Source organism: Selaginella moellendorffii, unplaced genomic scaffold (genome assembly GCF_000143415.4).
Source record: "Selaginella moellendorffii unplaced genomic scaffold, v1.0 SELMOscaffold_23, whole genome shotgun sequence".
NCBI lineage: Eukaryota > Viridiplantae > Streptophyta > Lycopodiopsida > Selaginellales > Selaginellaceae > Selaginella > Selaginella moellendorffii.
This window is the reverse complement of record NW_003314284.1, coordinates 176,203-194,264: the sequence shown is the minus strand read 5'-3', so window position 1 is coordinate 194,264 and position 18,062 is coordinate 176,203. Positions and strand designations below refer to the sequence as shown.

The following is an 18,062-nucleotide window of genomic DNA, read 5'->3' as shown; positions in this document are numbered from 1 at the left end:
TTTGTATCATCCCAACTCTAGAGATCTTATGTGACAAGCATGAACTAAATGACCACTCGAATCCAACTCAACCGCAATAAGCTCACTAATGCATTTAGCCTATAGCTCCGAGCATGCCTTGAAGAGGCTAGCTATGCATAATCAAACTAAAGTGAAGACCATGAGATGGACACATATTGGTACACAACCTCCTCATGAACAAGGCTATAGTACAGGTACCAACATCTCAACCTCAAACAACTAAGTTGGACATCACTATCCTCAGCCAAGGCGCAAAACCCCGAGACTAAGTCAAGATCAGTGAGAGCTCACTACTCTCATAGAGTATAATGAAATGCAAGGTGCAACCTGCCACCAAGCATAATGCTACAGAAGAAAGGTATAAGAGCCACCTTTCTAGAAAAGTGCAATGGCCACTTTTCTATACCAACTCCAGACTCTATCCAACTCAATTGCCTTAGCCCTAAAAGTTAGCATCCCTTTCGGGTCGCATCATATAAACCACCTATTAAGGTCTAAGTTAATTGAAATCAACTCCAACCCTTTCACTAGTTTGTATTGGCTTACGAAAACGGAATGGTTTTCGAGCAAAGTGATCAATAGATCAGCCATTAGAAAAGTCTAAGAAAATTTGTAGAAAATTTCCGTCCTAGAGAAAGAATGACTCTCAGTTTAGGAATGCAAACTTTCAAGACTCAACCAACTTCCTCCTACTAACAACTTCACATAGGTTCACTTCAACACCAATTCTCATGACCCAACAATATGCTAAAGTATCGAACATCTTTGCCCATACTTCCGACATCCAACACCGACATTCGCAAAGTGCAAAATGAACATCTAAGGCTTGATCACAAAGACCACATCTTCAGACATCCACATTGTACTAACACTCTTCTTCAACCACTTTCAAGATCCAATGTGAAGCCAAAACACTAACAAGAAAAATGACATGAAAATCAAGGTCTAAGAAGAACTCCTCATCACTCAAAATAACAATGCCACTTTCACTAACACCAGTGCTAGTGATGTCAATGCCTCAACTCCACACCTTCTCCATCCAACAATCTACTCCAAGTGCTAATAGATCAACCAACAAGCTATAGCAAGTGAATGCTATAACCCTTTCCAACACTTAATGGGTAAACCCTCAAGGAAACAAAGTACCAACTTAAGCTTAGCATAATGGACCACCATCGAGAATCCAGTCGAAGCTACTACAATGCTATTATGTGCAAGTAGACTATCAACCACTTTAGGGTTGATCATCGTTTAACCAAGCAACTTTGTAAACACATTGTTCATTATCACATGGTTATGATATAAGAAATCACAATAACTTGATCATCAATTAAGCAACACCACGAGCAACACCCATGTCATTATTACAAAGGTTTATGTGAGTATCAAGTGTTAACTCGACTCGACAAAATACAACATAAATACCACACTCCACCAATAGAGATTTACAACACCCAACACCATTAACTTTTATTCACAACACGGACAAGCTCATGCCACTCTCTTTCTGATCAAACTCAAAGCTAATCCAACACCAAGCTACTCAAGGAGCAATAGCAAAGTTCCCCGGAAAAGAATTGAGCATTGCAACCCACATCTTCAATAGCAAGCCTAGACAAAATGGTTTAATGCTTCACCACTATCCATCCCACAACTCACTATTTGAAAGACCATCATTTCCAATATACATTAAAGTAAGGACTCTTGATTGCATGATGTGAATACAAGCAATGAGTTACACTTCATTGCAAATCATCTCTTCAAGAAGAGAAGATGATTTACATGTTTGATCCTTCGTCCCTGACGACTCTCTTTTCGGTCTCAATTTTGATTAAACCTTAAGCTTGTGTTTGCACTGCCTTCAGTCCAATCCAAGAAAAGTTTATGAGAGAGCACGGCAATGACTACTTGAACCAATAGACTAATCCCTACAGTCTTGTTGATCCCTCTTATAATCATGCCTAGGAAGGATCCACTAGTGCCATGCTAAACAGCTACGGACCAGCTTATTCGCCACTCTTTTGCAAACCCAGGGAAGGTTTACTTTGTCCCATGGCACAAGGAACAACTCATAAAACCATTGGAACAACTCATAGAAGTTAATAGTAATCTTGCCAACTCAAAGTGTAACCTCGAGTTGCTAATGTGCCTCACTCACGAGCCCAAGTGCAAACTCGTGCAAAACAGAACACCTTACATCCAACTTATGAGCCCAAGCGAAAGCTCATTACTCTAGTATGAAAAGGTAACCAAAATCCATACCTAAGGAACAATTGCGAAGCTTTTGCACGCAAACGTATACCCACTCAAATCATTGTTTTCATCTCTGCGTATGCAACAAGATTAATTGCCCAATCTCATTGTATAGTACTCGCTGAGACTCATCCTCTGATACCAAATACCCTTTATCCTATGGTGATTTACCATAGGATAACACCACGAAGCGGAACCTAAACCCCCTTTATGCCACGTGACAGATGCCATGTGTCACATGCCACATGTCCATAGGACAGTGGTGTGGAACCTGAGGTTCAGGGCCTTGGGCCACTGAACGAAGGAACGGTGCAAAACTCCCAAGCATGGAGCCAAGGAGTGATGGAACCGAACCATGGAGCAACTCCCGAGCATGTAGCCCAAGGAGCGAAGAGACAGGGGCACGAAGCGACTTGGAATAGTCCTAGAGTATCCAGCATCCCAATGCCAGGACCAGCACACAAAATGGAGCCAAACAAAGTTTGGCGCTATTTCGGCATACAGGTGGCCTAACGCGAGGATATGAGTACCCCACCAACTAGCATGGTATGGAACTTGGGCTTAGACCCAAGCCGAACACAGAACAAGGACAGGCACGCAAGCGAGAGCTAGACTATGCCTTAGGTTGGTCGGCCATGCCCGACCTACTCACTATCCCTACTATACTTTTGGAACCCCCCATAGCCCCCCCCCTTAAGGAACACACGCTTTGGGCTTTCACCCCAAGCCTCCCTTAGTATCAGGAGTTAATCTCTGGGACAAGCTCGAAACTTACTAAATATGGAATGGCATTAGATTGCGAATTTGGACACGGGACGAACACTATTGTGTTCAACACAATCTTTACATTCCGTAGATATGCCAAATGAGCAAATCTAGACACTTTTCATAAATAGCATTTAAGACCGAATGAGACTAACACAAAGGGCATGATAGCAAGGGTGTTTGGCAAACACGGTAAGCTATCATCTAGCGATGTTGAGGGACCAATCTCAATATCATGAGGGTTCTTGATACTAGCAAGTGCAAGCCAAAGACAGGAGTTTCTCAAACCAGGCTAAGTATGCTCAGCTAAAAACACATAGGAGTTCCTACCTTATGTTTATCCGATTTAAGTACACGGTCATTGACCAGTTTCTCAACTAGCTCAAGTGGGAAATTGATAACGGGTCCAGCAACACCGATCTCCTGCCGTCGTGGCAGTAAGGAAAGAATATCCGAAAGGACTAGCTGACAGGTAACTTTCGATACCCGAAGTCATATTCACTCACAACGGTGCAGTGCGATCAGAAAGCTGATCCACAAAACGTCCAAGATACTGCACCTTGCTCAAGAAGCGTTGCACATCATTCACACACTTCGGAGTAGGGAACTTTAGAACAGCCACAAGTTTGTCATGATCAACTTGCAAACCCTCACGAAAAATACGGTACCCAAGATAAGTTGTGTCCTTGGATCCAAACACGCACTTCGACCGCTTCAGCTTTAAATCAACATCACGTAACCGATCCAACACTTTACAAACATCACGAACGTGCTCCTTCTACGTCCCCTCCGAGTGGATCAAGACATCATCAATGAAGTCAGCAGTCATCTCTGGTATATCGCAAAGAACCTCGTCCATCATCTGTTGAAAAGTTGCTAGAGCATTTTTCAAACCAAACGGCATCACCAAGAACTCATACAAACCAAATAGTGTACGAAAAGCAGTTTTAAGAATATCTTCTTCGGCCATCGGTACTTGCCAGTACCCAGAAGCAAAATCTAGCTTGGTGAACCAACGACTTCACCCCAGACGATCCAAAAGATTAGCAGTGTGAAGAAGAGGGTACACATCTGGGATCGTTACGTAGTAAAACGGACGATAGTCAATGCAGAAACGAATACTCCCATCAGGTTTCGTCACAAGATGAGGTTCACATGCCCAAGGACTCCGCAACTTCCGAATAACACCCTTCTCCAACATCTCCTTGACATTTGCACGTAAAATCTTAATCTCCTTTGGTGACCAACGACGAACAGGTACCTTGATTGGACGAGCATCCCCAGTTGGAATCGGATGACGTGTGGCAATCTTGGCTCTAGATGATAAGAGCAGAACAAGATAGAAACACAGGAGGAAATAATGGGGGAACAAAAGTAATAGAAACAGAAGTAGAAGTAGAGGGATGAAGAGGTAAGGAAGTGAGAGGAATGGATGAAACATAAGGAAGTATGAGATAAGAAGGAGAAGCCTCAAAGTCACACTTGGCATGATTGCGCTGCAATCAATCCATACCAAAAATGAGGTCAAAAGCTTGACTTGGCACCACCTGCAACGACTGCAACTCAAGCTCGAGATCGCCCACACGCACAACCAGGTCTGCCTCATCCCGTGCACATGCATGTGTACAGCCATTGCCATAAAGAATGAAAACTAGTTTCGCCGCATGACGCAAGTGTAGACAACAATGTGTGGCAACAAGTCGAGCAATAGAAGATAAACTTGAACCTATATCAACCAACACGGAGAGAATAATAGGAGACAACTTGTTATAAAGACGAGCTTGGAAAGTAAACACTGGATGAACTGGTGCTGAGTGAACCCCTTGATGATACTCCCGAAAGAAAGATGGAGGGGTCACTGACTTATTCACGCAAGGTCCCTCCATTACTCGCGCGACTCCTCATTTCCTGGATGCATCTCGGCGTCCAAACCTTCCACTACAGCAGTACCAACGGGACGTTACTAATGCCAAGGTCTCCACCCAGGAAATAGAGGTCACCAATCCGGAAAACGTTGACAACGCCGATAAGTATAACCAACTTCATCACATGCCTAGAGCGAACATCACGGCCACGACCACGTCCTCACCCTTGGCCTTGGACTCGAGCAGCAGCAACATCAACCTCCATTGGAACATGACCATCACCCACAGGAAGTGGAGCTAAAGGATGTGCAACGAGAAGTGGAAGAGGCGACATCTCATAACGTTGTGCCAAGCGAAGAGCATCGTCAAGGGTGGCGGGAGCAAGTGCATGCACAAGTTCAACAAGATCTTGACGAAGTGTTGGCCACAACATTCCTAGCTTGATCCGCTCCGACATATTTGGCTTCGCACGAAGCAAAAGACTTCGGAAACGAACACCAAATTGCATCACCGACTCAGATGGCCCTTGGCAAAGACGATGCAATTGTTAGAAGACATTGTCACAGTCGTCGGCATGTTTGAAGGCACGTTTGAAGACGTCCGGGAGAACACTCCAATCCCCACAAGTGGCTGCGCTCAAACCATTGTACCACTGCAATGCCGTCCCTTGAAGACACATGGGAAACTCACGCAAACATCGAGCATCATCCCAAGAATGATATGTGGCAATCACTGTGAAGTGATCGAACCAATGGTACACATCATCCCCAGGATTCCCGCAAAAGAACTCTAGCCGAACGCGAGGATTGGCACCAAGAGTAGGAGGAGTTGTACCACGTGCCGTGAACGCCGCCATCAACTAAGTTTGGTTGTTCAATTGCAAGCGCATAGCATCAAGCAATTGTACTAACTGTTGCTCCAGAGTCAAAGGAGGAGATTGTTGATCTGCCATGAAGACGAACGAAGAAAGATAAATGACAAAAAGCTGGAAGGAAATGGTAAATCTAAACAATGCAAAAAGCTAGATCTAAACCAAAATCCTGAAAGGAAAGAACAAAAGAAAAGAAATGGAAAAAACTAAATTTAGACGATCCAAAAGCTAGATCTAAACCAAAATCCCAAATCTAAACACTCCCCATGGACAATCAAAAGTGCCCCTCATCTCCACCAATGTGAGTGCATGGAATATGGAATGTGCATATTAATTAGCCCAAAAACCCTAGCTTATATACAGGAGCAAGTGGTCCGGATTGAAACCAATCCAATAGCTACCAAAATCCCACTACCCTAATATTAGTATATGGCATTGTTGCCGTACACTTGGCCCTCACAACACAAATTATATATAAAATACATACTGGATAATTGTACTTTTTTTATCATATCAATTTAGGATCTTAGAACATTTTTTGTGGTGGCCAAATGTGGGCTATAAAATCCATGGGAAGAAATTCAAATAGCAAAGTTAGGCAAAGAACACTAATGTGTTAAATGCTAAACCAACTTTATTTTCTTTTGCAAGTGAGGAAGGCAAAAAACTTTTCATTCGTGGCACTGCCACAGGCAAGGATTGTGATGCATGTCTCATGGGAAGTTTGTGGAGCTAAACCTAGTTGACTTTGTTATTTAAAATCTGAGCTGGTTATTCACTCCAAGATTCAAAGAAAATGAAGTGTAGTAGGCTTGAATTTGATAATAAGAGTTGGGTATAGTGCTTTAGTAGGCTTGACTTTTACTGATTGATGGATGATAACAAAATGTATTAAAATGAATTTGATCAGTTACGAGAATATTCTGCCAGCTGCATGCCTGCTCCCTCTTTGTTAAATAGGGGCAAACTATTTTGATAAATTACAATAATTCAAAAATGGAAGATATTACTCTTCTTATGTTCATGATTTGCTCTTCTCTCATACTATTTCCATCTGCAGCTGTAGAACTTTGCAATTACACCATTGAATTTTATGATTTCTCAACCGGTCTTCGTATCAGCTGCAATGAACAGAGTGCTTCAGTCAAGCTCTCAAATCTCAATGGCGACTCTGCCCAAGTCACTGGCTTGAAAGGCGATTCTTGTGGAGGGAATTCTGCAACAGTCATGGCACCTTGTGACTACTGCATTATCACTATAAACGTCTCCCCTCAAAGAATGGTTCCAGGCTTGGTGATGGTTTCTCGTGAAGGAATGTTGGAAAATGAGTACTTCTTCCGTTTTTCAAGTGAAGTGCTCACTGAGTGTCCCGGTTTCAACGTCGCTAGTGATTTTGCCATTGGCTTCAATCGGCAGTTTTTCCTCTTTCCAACAACATGCATGTACAATTCAAGATCAAATTTCCTGATGTGTCCTGGTTGCTCAGCTTCGGGGACGGTAAATAATTCTTTATCATATCCTTCACAAATCCAAACTAACATTTTTCAACTTTTTTTGGCTTATATTTCAACTTAGTGCTCATATTCCATCAAGCTGGATGCCCAGACATTGTTCCTATGTGTCACAAGTCAGAAGATTGAGGTGTCAATCTACAACGATTACGATAGAAATGTTGGGCGGGGATCTGGGGAGTCTGCAGCTTTTGTAGCATCTCGCAGTGACTTTGAGCAAGGAATCACTGTCATTGGGCGATGCGTGGATTTTTGTGCAGTCGGGGTTCAGATATATGATACAAGTTGCTCATATCAAGTGAATCAGGTGAATGTTATGGGTTCAAACAACATCTCTCGTACTTTCCAGGTTGGTGCAACCTTAAGCCCAAACCAAATCATCTTCCAGAGGAACTATGCTTCAGTATACAGAACTCAGTGCAATCGGCCTAATCCATACCCCATCATGATTGGTGGAACAACTGTACTCGTTCCAAGGGCCTGTGAAACTAACTTCACTGCTACACCAACTAGAATCACATGTCCATGCTAAGGAAACTTAAGCATGGAAATAATAAAAATAATGGGGGCCAGTCCTACGAAGACAGTCAGACCTGAATTTCAGTATAATGTTGAGTATTTAGGTCCTCCTAGTGTTGTGGAGTGGACACATCAGCTAGTTAAGAGTTGTGACCTTTCGTTCATTGCTGAATATACTTATTATAATGCATCAGAGACTTCTTCCAGAATTCCTACATGGTATCAGAGACTGAGTTTTGCTGATTTTCAGAGAGCCCTATAGAGAAATAAGATGGTAGCGATCCAGATGAACCACCAGATGTGGTGGAAAGATGAAAGCATTCAGATTATGCTTTCAGCACGAGGAACAACTCAGATTCTGGCCTGGTGATTTGAGTTAACAGAGGATCTAGGCAATGGAGGATTCCCTTTTCTGGTAGATTGTTTGCATCCCATGTGCTAGAAGCCGAGAACGAGATGGTGCTGAGATTGCAATTGGTGGCATGAGAGAAATGCCAGGGCCACGGAGTGCTCAGACTGGTCACATGGGGAAATGTCAGCCAAAGGAACAGTGACATCCAATTGGGTAGGAACCCATCAGGTGCCCTAATAGAAAGAGGGAGAGAGCAGCAATGAGAGATGAATTGCCCACAATCTGCAGAGCATAGATACAGTTTCTTGAAAGATGCATGTCATAAAGATTTTCCCAGGCTCATGTCAGATGAGGATTTAAGTCCTCTTATGACATGAGTGTATCATGTGGAATGGACACATCAACAATCATGGTAATTAAGAGTTGTGACATTTTGTTAATTGCTGTATATACTTATTATAATGCAATGATGATCGAATTGTGACCCTTCATCTAGATTTCCAACAAATAAAACTTTGTGTGATGTTATGTTCTATCATTCAAAATGATAAAGCTTATTAAATTTGAATATTCATCGAATTTCTAGCAACTAAAACTAGAGTTAATGAACCAAAATGAGGATAGATTAATTTTTGTTTTTGAAAATGCCGGACAATAAAACTAAAATCATTGACTTATAAATCTTAAACCCTAAACACTTAATTAATCCACTTTTAATTTGTTTAGCTTTTTCAGATTTTGCTTAATTTAAATAAACACATTTAAGCCTTAAAGCAGCTTTACATTAACCTTCTACCAAGAGGGACAGAAGGTGATGAGATAATCAGACCCTGCAGTGCAAAACAGCGGAACATTAGTATCATCAAACGGGTAAGTCTTTGCCTGAGGACAACACTCCTTGAACAGCAAACTGAACTGATTTGGATGGCATTTATCCTCCCAAGAACTCATCCTCGCAGCAAAACTCATCAGCGCCAAACGCTAAGCAAGGACTGTTGCAAGCAACTGGAGTTCCCCTCGAATTCCAAACCAGCAGCTCCGAAGGACACCGCGAATTCAAGTCGCAGCTGCAGCCACCACTGAGGCAAAACGGATTGCTGCTTGAAACTTTCACCGCCAAGTTGTATCTTCGACCAGAGAGACGCTGTACTCGTCGATGAAATCGCGATGGAGCTTGAACTCGACTGTGGTGGCCGGGGGCGAATAAGTGCTATTGCATCCGATTGCGTTTGAACAATCTCCTGTTTCGCAGCAGCCTGTGCCTAGAACTGTGTCAAACTGACAATTGGGGCGCCCCCAGAACTTGCCTGACCATCCCGTCGAAGCATAAACGTCAAAGAGTTGCCATGAGTCTAGCTTTGATCCTCCCTTTCCCAGCTGCGGATGACCGGAGTTTGGTAACCACGCAGGCCAAACGGGGAATGCACATGCGTTCTAGAGACGAATCCTTGTTGCTTCGGTTCCTGGTAACGACGATTGAGTGAACACAGAAAACAGAAGCAGGGAGATGCTTACCACTTCCGAAGATCAAAAGCTGAAGAAGCTTGAAGCTTGAAGGCGATTTCATTGCTTCCGTAATGCCTCCTCTTCTGCAAAAGCTTTTGTACCAGGGCGAAAGGAAAAGCTTCTATTATCCAGGCTTTGCTGAGGAAAGCCCGTAGAACCTCGGTGGTTATGCCGGAGGACCTGTTAGCATATCGAAACTTGTGGAGCCAAGAACCATTCGATCCCAAGTAAGCCACTTACTTACGTTCAAGTCCTTGTGGAACTAACTTTACAATCGTCCAGTGCTACGGGATACATTGGCATGCACAAGCTGCGACGATTTGTAAACGCTCTCGGTGACCCGCTGGGCCGGCGCTACAAGTCCGCGACCCAATGGTCTGGCGTGTGTTTACGGAATCCTCCCAATCTCTCTTTGTCTCTCACTCGTTTTTTTCTTTGTTCTGCTCAGGTACATGAGAATAGAATACGAGGTGATGAGTTTTCGAGTTCCAAACAAAGGAATCCCTTTCAAGGAGCTGCTGGAAACGCTGACGCTGTATAAGATCGGACCAACTGTAAGTAGCTGCTATTCCAAGCTTGTGATACTTACGTTTGGCTCGGATTAACGCAGGGGTTGCCTCTCACTCTGCGCATCGAGCGTGAGAAGCGGATCCAGGCCGTGTACATCCAGGGCGCTGCGACGAAAATGCAGGCTCTCGTGAGAGGTTTCCTGGCGAGGATAAGAGCCGGCAAAGGTGGTGCTGCTGTGAGCAAAACCGAGGTAGCAGCTCAGCAAGAATTGGAATCGACAAGGAGCAAACCCGAGGTGGTAGAGATTGCCAGGGACGTGAGAGGCGAAGCTCTCCTGGTGGGAGAATAGTGGTGCAGTCGCAGTTTTGTATATATTGATTTAGAGGAGAAATATGTCAAACTACAGACGTTCGTATAACAAAATGCTTCGGAAATTAAGACTTATGTCTCTTGAGATTGGGGCAGTCCTCAAGCCAAGGTGGAATTTTCATTCCTTCCGGGCAGTTTAGCTCTTCCAGCCTGGGAAATGCGCCCTGGCTGTGATTGTGGACCACAGTGCATCGTTAAGTATCATGCTTGGCCTAAAAATTCCAAGACGTTTCAAACCTGGCAGCGATGCAATGGACGATGGAACGATACTCTCATCACAGCTCAACCACACGTCTTCTATATCAGTCATTTGATCTGATGGCTCAAAGAAATCATTTTGCATCTTCCTGCATGACAGTGAAAGTTTTTGAGCTTTGAGTGATGACTTCTCGGTTGGCAACAACAGTCTCTTTATGCAACCACTTACTTGCCCCTATTTAACAGAGAGGGGGGCAGGCAGGCAGCAGGCATGCAGCCGGCAGAATCTTCTCGCAACTGATCTATTAATTCATTTTAATACATTTTGTTATCATCCATCAATCAGTAAAAGTCAAGCCTACTAAAGCAGTATACCCAACTCCTATTATCAAATTCAAGCCTACTACACTTCATTTTCTTTAAATCTTGGAGTGAATAACCAGCTCAGATTTTAAATAACAAAGTCAACTAGGCTTCAAAAAATGTTCCAAGATCCCAAATTGATATGATAAAAAAAGTACAGTTATCCAGTATGTATTTTGCATATAATTTGTGTATGCTTACATCAATTCAGAATTACAGGGCTTGTTTTAACCACCGAAGCTCTAGTCGCTAATGGTATCCCTCCGAAGTATAAGTGTTTTTCCAGTGGATATGGCTTGCTCACCAATCGCTGCTTTTGATCAGCTCACGACCGTTACTTTTTGAAATGAAGATAGTCTGAAAGGTGCTTGAATCTCTTGATCTTTGATCTGAGGACTCCAGTTGCTTGCAACAGCCCTGGCTTGGTGTTCAGCACTGATGAGTTTTGCTGCGAGGATGAGTTCTTCAGGCTGGAGAAATGTCATCCAAATCAGTTTAGTTTGCTGTTCAAGTGAAGTGTGTATAATTCGATAAAAATTAAATGATACACTGCACTCGTAGAAACAGCGACGCAATATTCTATGGATTTTAGCTAAGTTACTTCAGACCGTTACCGTTCTTCGACAGGATACTAGGATACTGTTGTAAACTTCTCAAAAAAACTGTGGCCAAGTCTTCAACAACTTCATGCACCACCACAGCGAATATCTCCATGTACAAAGACACATGCGCTAAACTTGCAACACCCCTCCGAAAATCCTGCCACGCTGCCACTTTGGTAAACCCAAACTGGAGCACCACTTCCGACGAGCATAAATCAAACGTGTTCGTACCACGGAGGATGTCATAAAGATGCCCTTAGGGGGGAATTGCTGCTGATTGAAAGGAAAACAAGTGCAAGAAGTACCTGAGCTACTCTCACAAACCCTTAAGTACAGCATCAAGGTGTGATCCCGAACTCCTCCAGTTCATCTCGAGATCATTGAGTGAGTTCTCCAAAAGCGGAGTACGATGCTAGTTCAGCCGTGCTGTACGTACATACCATGCTCCGACCGAATACTGATTGCCAAAACACCATGCAGAGATATATATCCAAGCTGAAAAACCTTCAACTGCTTGGTTGCAACTACGATATTTAGACATCCGTGATATCATAAACCTATCTTGGTTGCCCCACCGCCTAGAAACACTTTTTATTAACTGCAATCGTATCCACTTGTTCAACCTGGACATTCCCACGTCTTGGAGATCTGTGTCTTACTAACCTACACATTGCACAGTCAGAATTCAAGGATGATTTGGCTGCCAGTCTTCCAAATCTAAAGCGGTTGTCCTTTTTGCTAGCTCCTGATATTGAATGGGAGCACTTGCCTCTCTTTGTGACACGGCTCCCCAATCGCCTCAAGCATCTGAGCGTAAGTGGTCTCATGAAGAGACTTTTGTTGCCAACCGAGAGTTCATCACTCAAGGTTGAATCTCTTTCAGTATCCAGCAGGAAGATGCAAAATGATTTCTTTGAGCCATCAGATCAAATGACTGATATAGAAATCGTGCATTTGAGATGTGATGAGACTATCATTCCATCGTCCATTGCATCGCTGCCAGGTTTGAAATTTCTTGACATTTCGGGGCCAAGCGTGATACAGAACGATGCACTGTGGTCCCAGAATCAGAGCCAGGCGCATTTCCCAGGCTGAAATCGCTAATCTGCCCGGAAGGCATGAAATTTCCACCTGGCTTGAGGACCGCCCCAATCTCGACATACAACGTCGTTAGCAAGCGTTTTGGTATTCGAACGTCTCACCTCTAAATCAATATATACAAAAAGGCTGGAATCGCTATACTGCCCGAAAGGCATGAAAATTCCACCTTGGCTTGAGGACTGCCCCAATCTCAAGATAAAACGTTTTAAGCAAGGGGTTGAGCTGTGCTGAGACTATCGTTCCATCGTCCATTGCATCGCTGCCAAGTTTGAAACGTCTTAACATTTTTGGGCCAAGCGTGATACATAACGATGCACTGTGGTCCCACAATAAGAGCCAGGGCGCATTTCCCAGGCTGGAATCGCTATACTGCCTGAAAAGCATGAAATTTCCAACTTGGCTTGAGGACCGCCCCAATCTCAAGATAAATCGTGATAAGTTTTAATTTCCAAAGCGTTTGGTATTCGAACGTCTCACCTCTACGTAGTTTGACATATTTTTACTCTAAATCAATATATACAAAACCGCTACTCTATTCTCATGTACCTGAGCAGAACAAAGAAAAAAACGAGTGAGAGACAAAGAGAGATTGGGAGGATTCCGCAAACACACGCCAAACCATTGGGTTGCGGACTTGTAGCGCCGGCCCAGCGGGTCATCGAGGGCGTTTACAAATCGTCAAACACAAAGTACACATCGACTGGGAAGCAAAATGCTTGGAGCCCGGGTAAATTTTGAGCTCATAAGCTCAGGAGCCAATGTATCCCGTAGCATTGGACGATTGTAAAGTTAGCTCTACAAGGACTTGAACGTAAGTGGCGTACTTGGGATCGAATGGTTCTTGGCTCCACAAGTTTCGATATGCTAACAGGTGCTCCGGCATGACCATAGAGTTCTCGTTCACAAGGCCGAAGGTTACGGCATCCAGTATGACAGCCACGAACAAATTCATGAATATGTGACTCCCGACCAAGACCTAGAAGGCAAAGAAGATAATGTCACCCCCTCTGGATAGCCACAATCATCGCCGAGTAGTGTTTTACCGTTAGTGCAGGCGGGTGCATCAATTGTGGTATCCATCATAAGGCAAGACCAGTTATCAAGAGTTGTAACCTGTAAAAGAAAAGCGAAACTGAAAGTGATAGAAAAACAAGCCTCAGTGCTCCGAAATTTCCTGCAATCCAGGAGCAAGATCTGCAAGAGAGGTACTGCCAGGAGTTTCTGCGCTGCCTTGGTACAAGCTCGTATAGCTTGGACGTAATGCACCGCTTAAAGCCTCCCGCTCCAAGCGACATGATCGATTTTCTGGCAGAGAGAACAGCGACGGAGGGCCAATCCACGTCGGGAGAAGCGGTCCCCGGTTCCCACTCGATGATCTTTGGAGGCGGCGGCGCTTCCGCAAGATCATCGCGCATGAAATCCTCGTCGCCGTCAGTCTGTGCCTCCTGTGGCTGGCTCACCCTGGAGAAGAGCTCTTCTTTGTTGTCGGCGCTGTACCGCCCATAGAGCCGAGAGGTCTCATCTCGCTCTGGCATCACCGCATACAAACATCGTTCCAATGCTGCGTAGAACAAACGGATCGAGCGCACGCCTTGGTGCAAGCATCCAAATCCGAGACCCCATACACAGTGACGCACAAATTGGGCGTCACATCATTTTCACTCGCTTCATCATCGGATCTGACACGCACACGCGCTTGCAAGCGAATCTATCCTGGGAATCCAAATCCTGCTGCTGCTGCTCGCTCCCATCGAGCGATGATCGCCAGCGCCGCCATCTCTCCGCAATGCCAATCTCCATTGTTAAAGCTAGAAAGGGGAAAAAGTGAGTGAGGTGGGCATCTTTCTGTCCAACCAATGTAAATCATGCTCGCCACTCTCTTCCCTTGCATCACTAGCACTTGAGGTCTATGACACAGCGCCACTCTTGCCGCTCTTCCCGCGCCGCCACAGCCGGATCATCGTGGCCGAGCCTGTGATTCCCAGTAACCCTAGCACACGAGCCACTCGTAGATTAGAAGGATTGTATCGATATACAAGGAAAGAAAGAATATCCACTTGGAGCCAGAGGGTACGGCCTCGATTGTGCCAAACCCGAGAAAGGAGAAGAGCCTCACGTCACATCGCTAGACAACGCTCTTAAAGAATTTTATCCACACTGGAGCACGGCGTCAATGGGAGTCGAACCGCGACTGTTGCTAGTAGCTGTCAGGATTCGAACCCCGGATGCTCTCCACGTGCGGTAGGGTTGAAGGATTGTAAACCCGTTTGGATGGGGGGATTGTCGACTGTGGTGTGCCGCGCGGTCATCATCGGCAATGGCGCCGCTGGAGCTGAGCATCAATCCATTGGTTTGGTCCGGGCGCTCGGCCTTGCCAGCAGCTACACCATCTATAAGAGTTCTTTTGCTCGCTGCGCGCTGCGTCTTGTTCGCTGGCATCACATCCAAGGGTATTGTGGATTTTTCGGAGCTGCTAGTCTCGATCCGGTTCGTGGCGCGCCACAAATTTCGCACAGCCGATGCATGACGACGGTGTAGCGGCATCGGGTGTCGATGACCACTATTCCAGGTCTCGCGTTTTCATGTGTGCAAGAGGATTGGACAGAATTGATGAGGAGATAGATCGCTCGCCGGTATGCTCAGCAGGCGCTATGATCCACCGTTACCAGTAAAACATCCTACTGGAACACCGCCAACGCGCAGATCAACAAGGTTATGTATTCTCCTCTACAGGAAGAATGTGCTTCCACCGCTTTGAGTAAGACCAGGATCGGCGCATCGGTGTGGATTTCGTTGGAGCGAATGCGAACAGTGAAGCCGGTGCATGGAATCTGACCATGTTTGCTCTCGGGCTTTTTGATACTCTGAAGATCGTGCCAGTAGTATCGAACAAGGTACCGCATTCTCGTCCAGGATCTTGCGAATGGTCATCTTTCGTTCCTTTTGCCGCTTTTTCTTCACAGGTGTTAAGAATGGAACCTAGAGTTCGTGGTGTTTCGTAGATGACGGATTACGGCAACGCGAGGTGGATCGAGAAATGAGGATCGATCGGAAGAACACGCTCGTGAGTAGAGTTGGAACGAAGAAGGCCAAGAACGCGGTAAGTTTTCTATTATTTCTATTGTTTCTTCGTTTTTTTCTTACAACTTTTTCTCCAGCTGCAAAGAATGTCGACAGCTGATTGATCTGGGGACGCGCATTTTGATTCTGGAGGCCATGGAAGGCGAGGACACGACTTGCCGATCGCTGCTGCGGGAGCTCCAGGTAAGCCTCGGCTCCTCGCGAATTATTGCCTCTGGAGTTTCTCACGATCGCGGTGGATCGGCCGCGCGTAGAGCATCTGGGAGGAGATGGGGCAGAGCGACGAGGAGAGGGACAGAATGCTGCTCCAGCTGGAGCAAGAATGCCTGGATGTGTACCGGCGGAAGGTGGATCAAGCGAATTCCGTGAGGGCTGGGCTGCACCAGCTGCTGGCGGATTCCGAGTCGGAGCTCGCGTCGCTCCTGTTGCTCCTGGGTGATCGCCCTTGCACGGTATGCTTTGTTTGATCCATCTCACAGTGCTTTTCCAATGCCCGTTGTTCTTCCTTTCAGTTAGAGAAGAGGTCGGGCACTACTCTGCGGGAGCAGCTCTTGTCCGTCTCACCTCAGTTAGAATGCTTGCGTCTGAGGAAAGAGGAGCGGCTGAAGCAATTTGAGGACGTCCAATGCCAGATACAAAGGCTCTCTCTGGAGATATCGCCGGGGACATTGCAAGAGACCGAGAATGGAGCTTTTTGTTGGAAAGATTTGTTGCTGAGAAAGCTGTATGAGACTATGAGTACCATTGCCAGCTTCAAGAGCTTCAGGATAAAAAGGTTGGTTTGTATTGGCACGGTTGGCATTCTTTTTTCTTACAAGTGACATTTCCAGCGTACCCAGCTCCACAAATTCTCAGAGCTTCTCGAGGTTCTGCAGGGATATTGCGTCCTGTTGGGGACAGACTACACCGAGGCTGTCAAGGAAGTGCATCCGAGCCTTTGTGATCCAGGCCAGAGCAGAAGTATTAGCGATGAGACGCTAGAGAAATTAGGCAAGACGATCGGGAGTCAGGTATAAATTTATTCTGTTCACATTTCTTGCCTGATGTTTGTTGTGCACAGGAATAGTGGACTTGTCAGAACTACTTGCTACAATCGAAAGTAGTATCGCCGAGGAGAAGGAAGAATCACTCGGCAGACAAGATATAATGGAATGAATGGAACGGTGGATTAGAGCGTGTGAAGAAGAAAGCTGGCTTGAAGAATACAATAAGGTATGAGCGTTATGCTATTTCACTTATTCATTTTCGATTGTAGGATGAAAGCCGCTTCAATGCAACCAGAGGAGCACATTTGAGTCTAAAACGTGCAGAAAGAGCTCGTGTCATCGTGGCCAAACTCCCCAGTGCGTTTGAATTCTTCGTTTGCTATTTCCTTTTCTCAGTTTTCACAACCCGTTTGCAGATCTTCTTGAATCATTGAAGTCCAAAACGCGGTCTTGGGGGACGAAAGAGGCAGGCCCTTCTTATATAACGGGGTACGTAAGTGATTTTCCTAGACGCTTCTGAAAGTTCTTTGCAGATTTCTCTACTGGCAATTCTAGAAGAATATAGCTTGCTACGACGAGAGAAAGAAGAAGAAAAGCGCCGACTGAGGGTAACTCTGCAGTTTAGTGCCTGTTAAGGCGTTAACTGGCTAAATGCAGGAGGAGAAGAGAATGCAGGAGCAACTGCAAACTGAGCAGGAGCTGCTCTACGGCACAAAGGCGTCCAAAAAGGGACAGGTGGGACTTCGCGTGAGTGGAAACAATGCAAACCGACGACTTTCGATAGTCCCTGAGCTCTTACCCGCACCTAAGGCTAGCAATCAGGGTCCTCAAAAGGGTAGCCGGGTGAAACGCTACTCTCCGATGATGAATTACGTTGCCTTGCCTAAGGATCCCGAAGGTACTTCAATTGGATCAGCTCCGGATTCTCCTGTTGCAGCATGAAGGTCAGGTTTTTGTTAGAATGGACCCTTGCGTGATGTTTTCTCTGTGGTGGCCACAGCGATTTTGAAAATTAGGACGATAAGCGGGGTTTATACTGTAAGTAGAGTTTGTTTCTTTGCTATCAGTATCCTTTCTCCAGTGCTCCGTGTTTTGTGTATTGGGAAAGCGTAGGAGCGTGTGCTATTTGTTCAAAGCTTTGATTGGTGTAAAGCATTGAACTAATTGTTTCGTGTTAAGTTTCATTCAA

At 45.1% G+C, this 18,062-nt stretch overlaps 1 protein-coding gene and 1 pseudogene across 1 annotated transcript; both read left to right on the top strand.

The window, feature by feature from the left end:
- Nucleotides 1–6,771: 6,771 nt before the first annotated feature.
- LOC9656371 lies at nucleotides 6,772–8,014 on the top strand. The gene is made up of 2 exons (XM_024679005.1): nucleotides 6,772–7,272; nucleotides 7,351–8,014. Exons 1-2 carry the CDS (start codon nucleotides 6,772–6,774, stop codon nucleotides 7,816–7,818), a joined length of 969 nt encoding a protein of 322 aa, XP_024534773.1. The 3' UTR covers nucleotides 7,819–8,014.
- A 7,062-nt stretch (nucleotides 8,015–15,076) lies between these two features.
- LOC9656370 lies at nucleotides 15,077–17,956 on the top strand (annotated as a pseudogene).
- Nucleotides 17,957–18,062: the final 106 nt, after the last annotated feature.